The 16535-nt window shown below is 37.9% G+C and overlaps 1 protein-coding gene across 10 annotated transcripts in view; it reads right to left on the bottom strand.

Annotated features, from left to right (window-relative positions):
- The window catches only part of BBOF1 (basal body orientation factor 1), a 62668-nt gene that overhangs the window by 27622 nt on the left and 18511 nt on the right, over positions 1 to 16535 (bottom strand). For all 10 annotated transcript variants that reach the window (XM_005605321.4, XM_023628079.2, XM_070250110.1 and 7 more), the window contains 2 exons: positions 4840 to 4920; positions 59 to 129 (listed from right to left, as the gene is read on the bottom strand). In XM_005605321.4, the coding sequence (XP_005605378.1) occupies positions 59 to 129; positions 4840 to 4920 (152 nt within the window). The remainder of the gene's footprint in view (positions 1 to 58; positions 130 to 4839; positions 4921 to 16535) is intronic.

Genomic DNA, 16535 nt, shown 5'->3' with positions numbered 1-16535 from the left:
GACCAGCAAAGAGGTAAGAGAGGCTATTAGAAAGAAAAAGGAGGCAGGAGTCTCTTACACAACAGCTTCCTGGTGGGCTCTCTCTGCCAGCATTATTATCTTCTTTTCAGCCTCTTGTTCTAGTCGGTGCTAAAAAAGAAAATAGGCTGTTTTAATAGAGTTATATTTCTTTTTTTAAAAAAAAAAGATTTTATTTTTCCTTTTTCTTCCCAAAGCCCCCTGGTACACAGTTGTGTATTTTTAGTGGTGGGTCCTTCTAGTTGTGGCATGTGGGATGCCACCTCAGCATGGCTTGATGAGCAGTGCCATGTCTGTGCCCAGGATCTGAACCAGCAAAACCCTGGGCCGCCAAAGTGGAGTGTGCGAACTTAACCACTCAGCCATGGGGCCGGCCCCAGAGTTATATTTCTAACAACAAATTTTACACATCAAAAAGTTAAGTATTGGGGCTGGGCCAGTGGCATAGTGGTTAAGTTTGGTATGCTCTGCTTCAGCAACCCAGGTTTGCAGGTTCAGTTCCTGGGTGTGGACCTACACCACTCATCAAGCTATGCTGTGGCAGCAACCTACATACAAAGTAGAGGAAGATGGGCACAGATGTTAGCTCAGGGCCACTCTTCCTCAGCAAAAAGAGTAAGATCAGCAACAAGTGTCAGGGCCAGTCTTCCTCAGCAAAAAAAAAAAAAAAAAAAAACCAAAAACCTAAGTATTTATTTTATAATGCCAAATAAAATACTTCTGTCCACATGACCTGACATGAAGTACTCCAAGTACTGCTGGAGGAGCCAGCAAAGAGCATAGTGTGAACACAGGAATCTTAGGGTACCTCCCAATTTCTCCATTAAAGAAGCAACATGACACTACCCAAAGCAATCTACAGATTCAATGCAATCCCAATCAGAATACTAATCACATTCTTCATGGAAATAGAGCAAAGAATCCTAAAATTCATATGGGGTCACCAAAGACCCCAAATTGCTAAAGCAATACTGAGAAAAAAGAACAAAGCTGGAGGTATCACAATCCCTGACTTCAAAATGTATTACAAAGCCATAGTGATCAAACAGCATGGTAGTGGTACAAAAACAGACACACAGATCAATGGAACAGAACTGAAAACCTGGAAATAAAACCACACATATACTGACAGCTAATCTTCAACAAAGGTGCCAAGAACATACAATGGAAAAAAGACAGTCTCTTCAGTAAATGGTGTTGGGAAAACTGGACAGCCACATGCAAAGGAAGGAAAGTAGACCATTATCTCACACCATACACAAAAATAAACTCAAAATGGATCAAAGACTTGAAAATAAGTTCTGAAACCATAAAATTCCTGGAAGATAAGATAGGTAGTATACTCTTTGACATCGAAGTTAAAAGGATTTTTTCGAATACCATGTCTTCTCAGACAAGACAAACAAAATAAAAAATAAACAAGTGGGAGTTCATCAGACTAAAGAGCTTCTGCAAGGCAAAAGAAACTAGGATCAAAACAAAAAGAGACAACCCACCAATTGGGAGAAAATTTTTGCAAATCATATATCTGATAAGGGGTCAATCTCCATACTATATAAGGAACTCACATAACTGAAAAGCAAACAGCCTGATGAAAAAATGGACAGAGGATATGAACAGACATTTTTCCAAAGAAGATATACAGATGGACAATAAACACATGAAAAGATGTTCAACATCACTAATCATCAGGGAAATGCAAATCAAAACTACACTAAGATACTACTTTTCGCCTGTTAAAATGGCTATAATCACTAGGACTAAAAATAACAAATGTTGGAGAGGGTGTGGAGAGAAGGGAACCCTCATACATTGCTGGTGGAAATGCAAACTGGTGCAGCCACTATGGAAGTATGGGAGTATGGAGATTCCTCAAAAAACTAAAAATAGAACTACCGTATGACCCAGCTATCCCACTACTGGGTATCTACCCAAAAAACTTGAAATCAACAATCCAATGTAACATATCTACCCCTATATTAATTACAGCACTATTCATGATAGCCAAGACATGGAAACAATCCAAGTGCCCATCAACTGATGATTGGATAAAGAAGATGTGGTGTATATATATACAATGCAATACTACTCAGCCATAAAAAAAAACAAAATCATCCCATTTGCAATAACATGGATGGACCTGGAGAGAATTATGCTTAGCAAAATAAGCCAGACTGAGAAAGACAAACACCAGATAATTTCACTCATATGTGGAAATATAAACAAGCACATGGACAAAGAAAACAGTTCAGTGGTTACCAGGGGAAGGAGATCGAGGGATGGGCACAAGGGGTGAAGGGGAGCACCTATGTGGTGACAGACAAGAAATAATGTACAACTGAAATTTCACAATGATGTAAACTATTATGAACTCAAATTAAAAAAAAAAAAAAAAAGCATCAACATGAGGGCCAGCCCTGGAGGCCTAGTGGTTAATTTTGGCATGCTCCACTTTGGTGGTAGTGGATGTTAGCTCAGGCGAATCTTCCTGGGGGTCGGGGGGGAAGAGAGAGAGAGCAAGAGAGGGGGGGGGGGAGAGGGAGGGGGAAGGGAGGGGACGGGGGGGCAGAGGAGGAGGAGAAGGAGGAGGAGAATCAGCAGCAGCAGCAACATGACATATAAATAGGAAACAAAAATTCCACATCAGTATTGGGAGAAATTTCTGCTAAATACAATGAGGAAAGTTATTATTCATTCATTCAACAAATTCCTATTGAACACTAATAGTGTACCAGATTTTTTAGATGCCAGAGATTCTGTGGTGAACAAAACAGATAAGGTCCTTGTTCTCATGGGACTTATATTCTAAGATGGGACCCAAATAATAATAATAATTAAAATATACTGAGCATTTACTATGTGTCAGGCATGGTTCTAAGAGCTTTACATGTATTATTTACTTCTCACAACAATTCTATGAATTAGATACTATTATTATGCCCAAAGACAAGGACTGAGGAAACTGAGGGAAAAAGATATTAGTGACCTTCCAAAGTCGCATAGCTAGTAAGTGGCAGAGCAGGGATTCACATGCAGGCAATCTGATGTTATTCAGCCTCCCTAACAAGTAAACAAATAAGAGACTGTGATAAATACTATGAATGAAATAAATGGGGTAATGAGATAGATAGTAACTGGGGGAGGTAACTTTATATTGGGGTTTAGGGAATCTCTGAGGAAACAACGTTTGAGCGATATAGAATAAGAATGAGCCAGAGATGAAGGAAGAGCATTCCAGAAGAGGGAATAGTATAAAAATATGCAGGTGGCTGAAACCTATACAGTGTTATAAACCAATGTTACCTCAATTAAAAAATATCTATACAGGTGGAAAAGGGCTTGATGGTTCAAAGAACAGAAAAGGACTATATGGGAAAACAAAACAAAATACCAATAACCTGAGGGAAAGCCTTTACATGATCAGGTGGAACATGCTGAGGTATGCGATGAATGAACAGGGCTTACTAGAAAGCCCATTGCCATGAACCAGCAGCAGCGGGGCTCAAACCAGCATAGGAGTGTGTTCCTAACCGTGAAGTTTGTCCTAACATGGTGGGGCAGATACTGCTGTGGCTGGCCAACCCAACACTCATTCCCATCCTCCTTTTACCTTCCCAGCTTCCACTAGCAGCTAGAAAAACAAAACACTCACTTTCCCAGCATCCATTATAACATGGTGCTGGCCAATGCAATAGAGGTAAGAGGAAATCTGCTGGGAGCTTCTGGGAAAGCTTTTATGGTTTCCAGATGAAACGGACAAATACACCAGAAGCCTCCCTTCTCTCTGCCTTAAACATAGACAAATTTTGGAGCTGCATTAACCATTTTGCAACTATGAGGGAAAGGCCAGCAACCACCTACTTCCAGACATAAAAATCCTATTTATATAAGCACTGTCAGTCAGGTATTCCATACACTGACCAAGCACTTCTGACCTTTGTTTGTGGAATGCTCACTGAGTAGAAAAGAGATCAAGCGTAGGGTAGAGTAGAGGGAAGAGCCAATTGAGAGCAGCCTATTCCTGAGGACTTCCATTCCTAACAGTGCCAGTAAGCGCCAGAAGGAAAGCACAAAGATGCTGCTCCTGCCCCACTCCCAGGTTATTCGATACACAAACTGGAAACCTACGGCTACTTTTTTTTTTTTTAGATAAAATCCTTTTATCTAAATGTGATATGAGTATTTATTTGCCCCACTCTCAACTCCCCACATCTCTACCAATTTCTGAAAAGAATCTGTTCAATTCTTCCCTAAAAATAAAAAGTTAAAAAAATTAAAAGAATTAATTAAAGAAACACCATGGGGCCTCTGAAAATATTCTGTAGACAAAAAGTGTTCCAATGCATTTCCCACAACTTGGAGAATTAACTTCACTGGCACAGAAAAATGTGGAAGTTTGTGACGTGCTACGGAACATTTTGAGCTCGCTTTTGTTAACATCCTTAGCTCAGCTTGACTAAGAGAAGACCTTATGTGTACCAGAGTGATGTCTCCAATCCCATCTCCCCTATATAATGGGGCACATGCAGCTCTACTTCCACGAGGGGAACACCAAGCTAAGGGGCATGTGTCCTGAAGCCTTGGTAAGATGACAATCCCTCTTTAGGCTTTCAAGAATCTCTAACTGGGAGGGGGAAAAAGACTAGTCACTGAGACATCTACAATAGGTTCATTTTCCCTGTTTTTTATTCTGCTATGATTTGATAACAATTTTATAATAAGATACCAAATGGAAGGTTGATAGGTCTCAGAATGCATATAAAGAGACTTACGTTTTTCTAGTACAAAAAGTATTTCTTAATTAACCTTAATACGCCATACCTTTTCTTCAAAAAACCTGCCTTCCAGTCTTCTAAGAGTCTCCTGATGTCTGCGCTCCGTGTTCCTTAAATTCTCCTTCAGCTAAAATTAAAATAACAAAAAAACAAAAACTGGTCAATAGGAAATGGGGTTGATTCCTAGAAAATTTCCAATAAAGAAACATTTTCTGTTACACATTACCTCTTAAACCTGAACAGAGAAAAACTCCTCTGTGTGTCCCTGCCTCTGAGGACCATATTTCCCACAATCTTCTATAGATTTACAAGATCCGTATTCAGCTTCTAAAAAGCCTTTCATGAATAACAGTTCTCAGAGCATTCAGACAAGTTGTTCTCATATTTTCTAAATATCTTCATTTTAAATATGTGGACTCACAGAATCATAATATTTTAGAGTTGGAAAGGACCTTAGGAGTCGGACTATACAATCTCCCACTTAATATAGGAATCCCTTCTATGAGAAAAATATCCAGAAGCAGAAGTATTACTAATTCGTCTCATTAATTCACTAAGCTGCCCTTTAATAATTCCCATATTTAGAAAAATTCTTCCTGGTATTAATCAAAAAACATATCCCTGTGATTCCCACAGCTGGAGCCTTCTATCCTCTAAAACTACACAGAATAAAAAGGACATAGCGGGGCCGACCCCATGGCCGAGTGGTTAAGTTCGTGCGCTCCGCTGTGGTGGCCCAGGGTTACGCTGGTTCGGATCCTGGGCTTGGACGTGTCACCGCTCGTCAGGCCATGTTGAGGTGGCATCCCACATGCCACAACTAGAAGGACCTGCAACTAAGATATACAACTATGTACAGGGGGGATTTGGGGGAGATAAAGCAGAAAAAAAAATGTTTAAAAAAAAGGACATAAAATTCTTGCAGGCAAAGAGAGTTGAGCTAATTTAAAGTTATGATGTTGTCTATATTTACTGGCAAGAATCAATCAGATTGAAATATGCATACTCAATCTAATATTCACTCCATAAAAAAGGCAGTAGAGAAGGGCTTTCCGTCAGACACACCAGAGTTCAAGTGCTGCCTCTCTCACTTGTCAGCTGTTTGACTCTGGGCAAGTCATTTAACTCCCTTAAGTTTCAGGATTTCCAGAAATAAAAAAAGGGAATAATAATAGCTATCTGATAGGGGTGTGCCAAGGATTAAATAACAAATAATACAAGTAAAGTACTTTGAATAGTAACTATTTAATATAAAGATTAGTTATTATTATGTCTAATATTGTCCTCCCATATACTTAACAACTTTCCTTATTGTGATCTTTGTCCTAACTATATTAAATCTCCATTTTAAATGATCTCTTTTAGATGTTCTTCTTTCTCCCTGTATTTTTAATAAAGATTTTTAAAAATGGCCTCTTACATTGTCAAAGACTTTCAAAATTAATGTAAACATACAAGTTTATGGAAATGTCTACCAACCCAGTGTGTGGGGGGATGGACCTTTCATATGGCATTGGATTCCCTCAAAAATCTATAAATAAATAAATCTTTTGAAAGTTAATTAGGCAATGCATATCAAACACCTTTAAAAGTTCATGTTTTCGAACCCACAAATACTACTTCTAAGAAGTCATCCTAAAAAGTAATTAAAGATATAGAAAAGTATTCTGTTACTTAGATGTTCATCACAGTTTATAAGAGTGAAAAATTAGGAAAAAGTCCAAATGTCCAACAATGAGGGACCAATGAATAAATCATGATACATCTACCCAAGGCAATGCCATGCACCTAGTCAAAACATTTTCTAGAAAAATAGGTAATGGCATTAAAAAATGTCCAAAATATATAAAGTGAAAAAATCAGGTTAACAAATAAGTTGTATATCATGATCTCATTTCTGTAAAAATAACATATAGGTATTTTAAAATATGTTTCTACATAGTAGAGGAAGAAAAGGAAAGACAATACACCAAAATATTAACAATGGTTATCTCTAGGTAGTGTAACTGAGGTAGAGGGGGCTTATGTTCTTTGTTTTTTATTGACTATATTTGCTGAGATGGGCATTATCACTTCGTCAAAAGAAGAAAGGCTAAAACAAATTATTGAAAATATAATAACTACAACCTACCAATGTATGCTGCTTCTGTTAATCAGGTAGATAGAAATCATTTTTTCTTTAAAATTTATGCTTTGACTATCTTTTGATAATCTAAATTTCACTAGCCTCTTTTTAATTTTATAATGAATTCTATATTCACAGTATAATTAATTTTCTTCCTTCATATATACCACCCAATTTTAAGTTAACGGGCCCCCACATCTGCCTTAATTCTCTCATACTTAGAATTCCACAAAACCACCTTATTCTTTCCCATAAACCAGTATCTTTTGCCCTTGAATTTTAAGTCTTCCTGCTCCAACAGCCTTATTTGAAAGGTCTGAAATCGATTTCTCCACTAGGTAGCAACATTGTTCTTTAAAAAAATACAAATTGCACCCTGGCCCACTAGAACATGCACAACTGGTTCCTAATTCACTTTGATTCAGAATGTACACCTACACTTAGGAAGGCTATTGAGAGTTCCTGAAAAGTTAAGAAACTTGGTTTAATCTGCAGCATATTCATATAAACCAAAACTTGATATTCCTTCCAGAAAACTTTTGTTTGCTTTTAATTGAGATTATACTGGCTTATAACATTGTGTAAATTTCAGGTGTATATTATCATATTCCAGTTTCTGTATAGACTGCATCATGTTCACCACCAATAGTCTGATTTCAATTTGTCACCATACATATGTGCCCCTTTACCCCTGACCCCACCCCTTCTCCTCTGGTAACCACTAATCTGTTCTCCTTATCAATGTGTTTATCTTCCACATATGGGTGAAATCATATGGTGTTTGTCTTTCTCTGTCTGGCTTATTTTGCTTAGCATAATACCCTCAAGGTCCATCCATATTGTCACAAATGGCACAATTTTGTTCCACTGTGTGTGTGTGTATGTATATATATACATACATATATATATATGTACATATACATCTTCTTATATATAAGATATATAAACATACATCTTCTTTATCCATTCATCAGTTGATGAGCATCTGGGTTGCTTGCACGTCTTAGCTATTGTGAATAATGTTGTGATAAACATAGGGATGCATAAATCTCTTTGAACTGTTGATTTAATGTTCTTTGGATAAATACCCAGTACTGGGATAGCTGGATCATATAGTATTTCTGTTTTTAATTTTTTGAGAAATCTCCATACTGTTTTCCATAGTGGCTGCACCAGTTTGCATTCCCACCAGCAGTGTATGAGGGTTCTCTTTTCTCCACATCCTCTCCAGCATTTGTTATTTCTTGTCTTGTTAATTAGAGCCATTCTGACAGGTACGAATGTTGGCCATCTGTATCTTCTTTGGAAAAATGTCTGTTCATATCCTCTGGCCATTTTTTGATCGGGTTGTTTGTTTTTTTGTTGTTGAAATGTGTGAGTTCTTTATATATTTGGGAAATTAACCCCTTGTCAGAAATATGATTTGCAAATATTTTCTCCCAGTTGGCGGGTTGTCATTTTGTTTTGTTGTTGGCTTCCTTTGCTTTGCAGAAGGTTTTTAGTCTGATGCACTCACATATATTTTTTCTTTTGTTTCCCTTGCCTAAGTAGACATGGTATTTGAAAAGGTACTGCCAAGATGATGTCAAAGAGTATACAGCGTATTTTCTTTTAGGAGTTTTATGGTCTCAGGTCTTACATTCATCTTTAATCCATTTTGAGTTAATTTCTGTGTATGGTGTAAGATAATGGTCTACTTTCACTCTTTCACATGTGGCTGTCCAGTTTTCCCAATACCACTTATTGAAAAGACTCCTTTCTCCATTGTATGTTCTTGGCACCTTTGTCGAGGATTAGCTGTCCATAGATGTGTGATTTTATTTTTGGGCTTTCAATTCTGTTCCATTGATCTGTGTGTCTGTTTTTGTACCAGTACCATGCTGTTTTGATTACTATAGCTTTGTAACATATTTTGAAGTCAGGGATTGTGATCCCTCCAGCTTTGTTCTTTTTTCTCAGGATTTCTTTGGTTATTCAGCATCTTTTGTTTTTCCATATAAATTTTAAGATTCTTTGTTCTGTTTCCGTGAAGAAAGTCATTGAGATTCTGATTGGGATTGCACTAAATCTGTAGATTGCTTTAGTTAATACAGACATTTTAACTATGTTTATTCTTCCAATCCATGAGCATGGAGTATCTTTCCATTTCTTTATGTCATCATCAATTTCTTTCAATAATGTCTCTTCGTTTTCAGTGTATAGGTCTTTCACCTCCTTGGTTAAATTTATTCCTAGTTATTCTATTCTTTTTGCTGTGATTGTAAATGGGATTGTATTCTTGACTTCTCTTTCTGCTAGTTCATCATTAGTGTACAGAAATGCAGCTGATTTTTGTATGTTGATTTTGTACCCTGAAATTTTGCTGTAGTTGTTGATTATTTCTAATAGTTTTCTGGTGAATTCATTACGGTTTTCTATATAGAGAATCATGTCATCTGCAAACAGTGAGAGTTTTACTGCTTTCTTTTCAATTTGGATGCATTTTATTTCTTTTTCTTACCTAATTGCTCTAGCTAAAACTTCTGGTACTATGTTGAATAACAGTGGCAAGACTGGGAACCCTTGTCTTGTTCCTGTTCTTAGAGGAATGGCTTTCAGTTTTTTACCATTAGGTATGATGTTGGCTGTGGGTTTGTCATATACGGGCTTTATTATGTTTAGATACTTTCCTTCTATACCCATTTTATTGAGAGTTTTTTTTTTTTTTTTGAGGAAGACTAGCCCTAAGCTAACATCTGCCACCAATCTTCCTCTTTTTGCTGAGGAAGACTGGCCCTGAGCTAACATCTGTGCCCATCTTCCTCTATTTTATATGTGGGATGCATACCACAGTATGGCTTGTCAAGCAGTGCCATGTCCACACGAAGGATCCAAACTGGTGAACCCCCAGCTGCCAAAGCGGAACGTGCACACTTAACTGCTGTGCCACGAGGCCAGCCCCAAGAGTTTTTATCATAAATGAATGTTGAACCTTGTCAAATGTTTTCTCTGCCTCTATTGAGACAATCGTGTGATTTTCATTCCTCATTTTATTAATTTGGTGTATCATATTGATTGCTTTGTGGATGTTGAACCATCCTTGCAACCCTGGAAAAGATCCCAGTTGATCATGGTGTATGATCCTTGTAATATATTGTTGTATTTGATTTGCTGATATTTTGTTGAGGATTTTTTTCATCTATGTTCACCAGAGACATTGTTCTATAGTTTTCCTTTTTTGTCTTGTCCTTGTCTAGTTTTGGTATCAGGGTAATGTTGGCCTTATAAAATGAGTTAGGAAACATCCAGTACTCTTCAATTTCTCATACTAATTTGAGAAGGATAGGAATTAAATCTTCTTTGAACGTTTTGTAGAATTCACCAGAAAAGCCGTCTGGTCTTGGACTTTTGTTTTTTGGGAGGTTTTCGATTACTGTTTCCATCTCTCTGCTTGTGATTGGTCTATTCCGATTCTCTATTTCTTCTTGATTCAGTTTTGGGAGGTTGTATGATTCTAAGAATTTATCCATTTCTTCTAGGTTATCAAGTTCATTGGCATATAGCTTTTCACAGTATTCTCTTATAATCCTTTGTATTTCCGTGGTGTCTGTTGTAATTTCTCCCTATTCATTTCTGATTTTATTTGAGGCTTCTCTCTTTTTTCTTAATGAGTCTGGCTAAGGTTTTGTCAATTTTGTTTATCTTCTCAAAAAAATCAGCTCTTAGTTTCATCGATCCTTTCTATTGTTTTCCTACTCTCTATTTCGTTTATTTCTGCTCTGATTTTTATTATTTCTTCCTTCACTAACTTGGAGCTTTATTTGTTCTTCTTTTTCTGGTTCTTTTAGGTGTGGTGTAAGCTTGTTTGAGATTTTTCTTGCTTTTTGAGTTAGGCCTGTATTGCTATAAATTTCCCTCTTAGTACTGCTTTTGCTGCATCCTATAGGTTTTGTTATGTTGTGTTTTCATTTTCATTTGTCTCAAGGTATTTTTTCATTTCTCCTTTGATTTCTTCATTGATCCAATAATTGTTCAGTAGCATGTTGTTTAGTCTCCACATATTTGTGATTTTCCCAGCTATTTTCTGGTAGTTGATTTCTAGTTTCACAACATTGTAGTTGGAAAAGATGGTTGATATGATTTCTATTTCTTAAATTTATTGAGGCTTGCCTTGCTTCCCAACATATGGTCTATCTTTAAGCATGTTCTATGTGCACTTGAGAAGAATGTGTATGCTACTGTTTTTGGATGCAATGTTCCATATGTATCTTTTAAGTCCATTAGTCTAGTGTTTCACTTAAGGTTACTGTTTCCTTGTTGACTTTCTGTGTGGATGATCTATCCATTGACGTAAGTGGGGTTTTAAGGTCCCCTACTATTACTGTGTTGCAATTCTCTCTTTAGTTCAATTTCTCCCTTCAGTTCTGTTAATAATTGCTTTATATACTTTAGTGCTCCTGTATTAGGTGCACATATATTAATAAGTGTTATGTCTTCTTGATGGAATGTCCCTTTTATCATTATATAATACCTATCTTTGTCTCTCATTATCTTTTTTATCTTGAAATCTCCTTTGTCTGTTATAAGTATGGCTCCACCCACTTTCTTTTGCTTTCCATTTTCTTGGAGTATCATCTTCCTTCCCTTCACTTTGAGCCTATGTTTGTCTTTAGAGCTGAGATGTGTTTCCTGGAGGCAGCTTATTGTTGGGTCTTGCTTTTCAATCCATCCAGCCACTCTGTGTTTTTTGATTGGTAAGTTCAATCCATTTACATTTAGAGTGATTTACTGATATATGAGGACTTAACATTGCCATTTTATCTTTTGTTTTCCAATTATTCTATATTTCCATTGTTTCTTTTTCCTTATATTTCTGCCTGCCATTTCTGTTTTGTGGTTTTCTATGATTGTTTTCTCAGTTTTCTCTTTATTTATGATTTGTTACTCTGCTCGGATTTTTTGTTTTTTGGTTACCATGAGGTTTGTATAAAGGATCTCATAGACGAGATAGTCCCTTTTCTGATAGCCTCTTATCTCCATTAACCTATGCAGGTTCTATCCCTTTCCCTTCTCCTTCTACATTTTTGTTATCACAAATTATTCTTTTTTGTGTTGTGAGTTTGTGACCTAATTTGTTTATAGTTATTTTTTAATGTTTCCTTTCCCTTTATCCTTTATGTTATAATTGTTTGCTAACCTATTCTGAAATAGAGCTGCAATTTTCTAATTTTGTCTGTCTATTTATCTCCTTGCTAAAAGCTTTGTAAACATTTGCCTTTTTGTTTCAGGTAGGAGGGCTCCCTTCAACATTATTGTAAAGTAGGTCTGGGGCAATGAACTCCCTCAGCTTTTGTTTTTCTGGGAAAACTCTTATTTCTCCATCATATCTGAAGGACAGTTTCACTGGATAGAGTATTCTTGGCTGATAGTTTTTGTCTTTCAGTATTTTGAATATATCATTCTACTCTCTTCTAGCCTATAAGGTTTCTGCTGAGAAATCCACTGAAAGCCTGGTGGCAGCTCCTTTGGAGGTTATTTTCTTCTGTCTTGCTGCCTTTAATATTTTTTCTTTGTCACTGACTTTTGACAGTTTTAATATTATATGTCTTGGAGAAGGTCTTTTTGCATTGAGGTAATTAGGAGTTCTATTAGCTTCATGTACTTGCATGTCCAGTTATTTCCCCAGGTTTGGGAAGTTCTCAGCTATTATTTCTTTGAATAAGCTCTCTGCTCCTTTCTCCCTCTCTTCCTCCTCTAGAATATCTATAATCCTTATGGTACTTTTCCTAAGTGATGTTTCCCTCTCTCTCTCTTTTTTTTTTTTTGGTGAGGAAGATTGGCCCTGAGCTAACATCTGTTTCCAATCTTCCTCTTTTTGCTTGAGGAAAATTGTTCCTGAGCTAACATCTGTGCCAATCTTCCTCTGTTTTGTATGTGGGATGCCACCACAGCATGGCTTGATGAGTGGTGTGTAGGTCCACACTCGGGATCCAAACCCATGAACCCTGGGCCACCAAAGCAGAGCACGCAAACTTAACCGCCACATCACTAGGCTGGCCCTTGAGTTGGATATTTCTTGAAGAATTTCTCCATTTTTAAAAAAATCTTAGTTCTCTGTCCTCCTTCATCTGAGTCATTTCTATGTTTCTATCTTTGAGCTCATTAATTCTCTCCTCCAGAAGGTCTACTCTATTTTTAATGCTTTCTACATTATCTTTTATTTCATTAATTGTGTTCTTTATATCCAGAATTTCTGTTTGGTTTTTTTTGTTTGTTTGTTTTGGAGCTTCAATCTTTTTGGCAAAGTATTTCTTCTGTTCATTAATTTTATTCCTGAGCTCACTGAATTGTTTTCTGAGTTTTCTTGTAATTCATTGTTTCTTTATGACAGCTATTTTGAATTCTCCGTCAGTTAGATTGCAATTTTCTATGACTTCAGATTTGGTTTCTGGAGAGTTGTCATTTTCCTTCTGTTCTGCCATATTACTCTAGTTCATGGTGTTTGATGAACTGATCCTCTGCTGGCACATCTGTGGTAGAAATCACCTTCTCTTATTTGGATATGGCTTTGGTTACTTTGCTTCTGGTTGCTTGGGTCTCATATTGCTCCACTGGCTCTCCATGGACTCAGATGCTGTTGTCCTGTGCGCCATCTGTACAGCTGTTCCCCAGTTGTCTGGGGGTGCTGGTTGCACCACTGCTGGGGTGCTGGGTTCATAGGTGTCACTGTCACTCATGGAGGCCCAGGGACCCAAGGACTTGTATGCAGCCACCACTGCTGGTGGAGTTGGTGTCAGGGGTACTACCACTGGGGGCTGGGTGCTCCTGCCTTGCCTGCTTTCAGTTATGTGGGTCAGGCCACTGCTGCTGCCACCATTCTACTGACAGTTGTGGGGTGGGGCTACCACTGGCTGCCGCCACCACCCCTCAGGTATTCATGCATGCACAGGACCACTGCCACCCCACAGGCATTTGGGTGCACGGGGCAGGGCTACCCTCACCTCCACTCTCAGTCATGTGGGCTGCTGTATGAGGATGTGCACCCTGGACTGCTGCCACAGGAGGTCAGGGAGAGGGCTGCTCCTGTAGTTCCACTGCTTTCTGGGAGTCCAGTCCATCCACCTTCAGATGTAAAGCTCCCTGGATCTCTTAGGTATCCTGTTGTGCTGTGTAGGGAATCCTCTGTTGGCCAATGGATGTCTGTTTGGTTGTAATTTAGAGGGGAGAGACAAAGGGAACCTCTTACTCTGCCATGATGCTGATGTCTAGAAAACTTTTTTTTCAGCTTTATTGAGGTATAATCGACAAATAAAATTGTAAGGTATTTAAGTGTACATCATGATGATTTGATATACATAACATTGTGAAAGGATTCTTCCCATCTGGTTAACAGAAAACTTGATACGCCTTCAATTATACTTTTAATGAAAAGATCCACTCAGCATTTAACAAAGATCTACTGAGCATGGCTTGTATCTTGTATTTCGATAAGTACAAAGGACAACCCTGTTCATGCCGCAAAGCATTTACAATCTTTAAAATTTCTAAATTATTACTTTAAAAATATCTTGTTTATTTTTATTTTTTTCCAGTTTTGAGATACAACTAATATATAACATTGCGTACTTTTTTTTCAGTTTTTTTTTAGTTTTGAAAACAATTATTTTTGACGTTAAAAATGTAAATGTAAAAAGCATACAGTGAAATGTGATAAATGTATAAACCGTTGTAACTGTGAGCCAGACGAATGTATAGAACATTTCCATCAACCCAGGAAACTTCCTTTCAAATTTTCTCAGAGGGAACCACTCTTCTGTTCTGACACTTCATGGAAGTCGACTTCTACAGGAGTATCAGAAAGGTACCTTAAAAGAGATATGTTTTAGGAGTTGAAAAGCATTTTTTTGATAGGCATCTTTTGCTGAACGTACTGTTTGGGGGGATTATGCATGTTAATGCCTCATCTGTAGTTTGGTTGTTTTTACTGTGGAGTATTAATCCCTTATATGAATATACAATGGTGTGTATATCACTTCTCCTGCCCATGGACATTTGGATTTTGTCCAGTTTTTGCCACATTGTGTACGTTTTTAAGAGGTGCAATGTGTTGATTTGATACACTCTTATATTACAAAACGATTACCACCATAGCATTAGCTAACACCTCCATATTGTCACATAATTACCATTTCTTTTTTGTGGTGAAAACATTTAAGATGTACTCTGTTAGCAACTTTCAGGTATATAATACACTATTATTAGCTACAATCACCATGCTATATATTAGATTCTCCGGAACTTGTCAGTCTTATGACTGGAAGTTTGTACCCTTTGACCAATATCTCCCCATTTCCCCCTCCCCACAGCCCAGGTAACTGCCACTCTATTCTTTGTTTCTCTGTGTTTGGCTTTTTTTAGATTTCACATATAAGTGATATGATACAGTATTTGTCTTTCTCTGTGTGGCTTACTTCACTTAGCATAATGCCCTCAAGTTTTATCCAAGTTGCTGCAAATGCCAGGAAGAAAATTATTACTTTTAAACAGGACTCTGGGCAAAGGCCTCAGGGAAAACATGTATTTGAGCTGAGCCTTTGAAGGATAGGTGAATTTTTTTTTCTGCTTTTTCTCCCCAAGTCCCCCCAGTACATAGTTGTAGTTTATAGTTGTGGGTTCTTCTAGTTGTGGCATGTGGGACGCTGCCCCAGTGTTGGCTGACGAGCAGTGCCATGTTCGCACCCAGGATCCGAACCAGTGAAACCCTCGGCCGCCAAAGTGGAGTGAGCAAATTTAACCACTCAGCCGCGGGACCAGCCCCCAGGATTGGTAAAATTTTAATGGACAAAGATCTGTCCATTAAAGTATATGGAGTATATCCCCAACAGAAAAAGCAGTGTGAACAAAGTAAGAAAAGTAGAAAAGACTTCAGGGATGAGTGAATACCCAGTTTGGGTGGATTAAAGGGGGTGTGCATGGGGAGATAGTAAAAGGAGATAAAAACCTACCAAAGTAGATGTAGGGTCTTGACTTTCACACTAAGGCATCTGGACAATCTTCTGTTTACAGTGGAGAAATAGTAAAGAAGATTCTTGAGGGAGGTGTTCAGAACTGTGATATTTTAAGATTATTCTTGCAGCAGTGTGTACTTTGGACTGAAGTTGTGTGGTGATTTTAAAATATGTCCACAACTTCTTTGACAATCCTCCCTTCAAATGATGGAACCTAATTCCCCATCCTTAGAATGTGAGCCAGACTTAGGAATTCACTTCTAGCTAATAGAATATGACAGAAGTAATGCTATGTGATTTCCAAGGCTAGTTCAAGAAAAGGATAGTTTCTGTCTGACTTCCTCTTGGATTACTCACTCTTGGTAAAATCATCCATCAAGTTGTGAGGACACTCAGGCAGCTTACGAAGAGGCCCGTGTGGGAAGAAGTTGAGGGCTCCCAGTAACGACCAGCACCAACTTGCCGACAGCCATGCAAGCCGGCACCTTGGAAGCAGATCCTCAAGCTCCAATCAAGCCTTCAGGTGACTCCAGCCCTGGCTGACATCGTGAATGCAATCTCAAGAGAGACCTTGAGCCAGAGCTGCCCAGCTAAACTGCTCACGAATTCCTGACCCACAGAAATTGTGCT

The sequence above is a fragment of the Equus caballus genome, chromosome 24 (genome assembly GCF_041296265.1).
Source record: "Equus caballus isolate H_3958 breed thoroughbred chromosome 24, TB-T2T, whole genome shotgun sequence".
Classification (NCBI taxonomy): Eukaryota; Metazoa; Chordata; class Mammalia; order Perissodactyla; family Equidae; genus Equus; species Equus caballus.
This window is presented reverse-complemented; position numbering and strand designations above follow the sequence as displayed.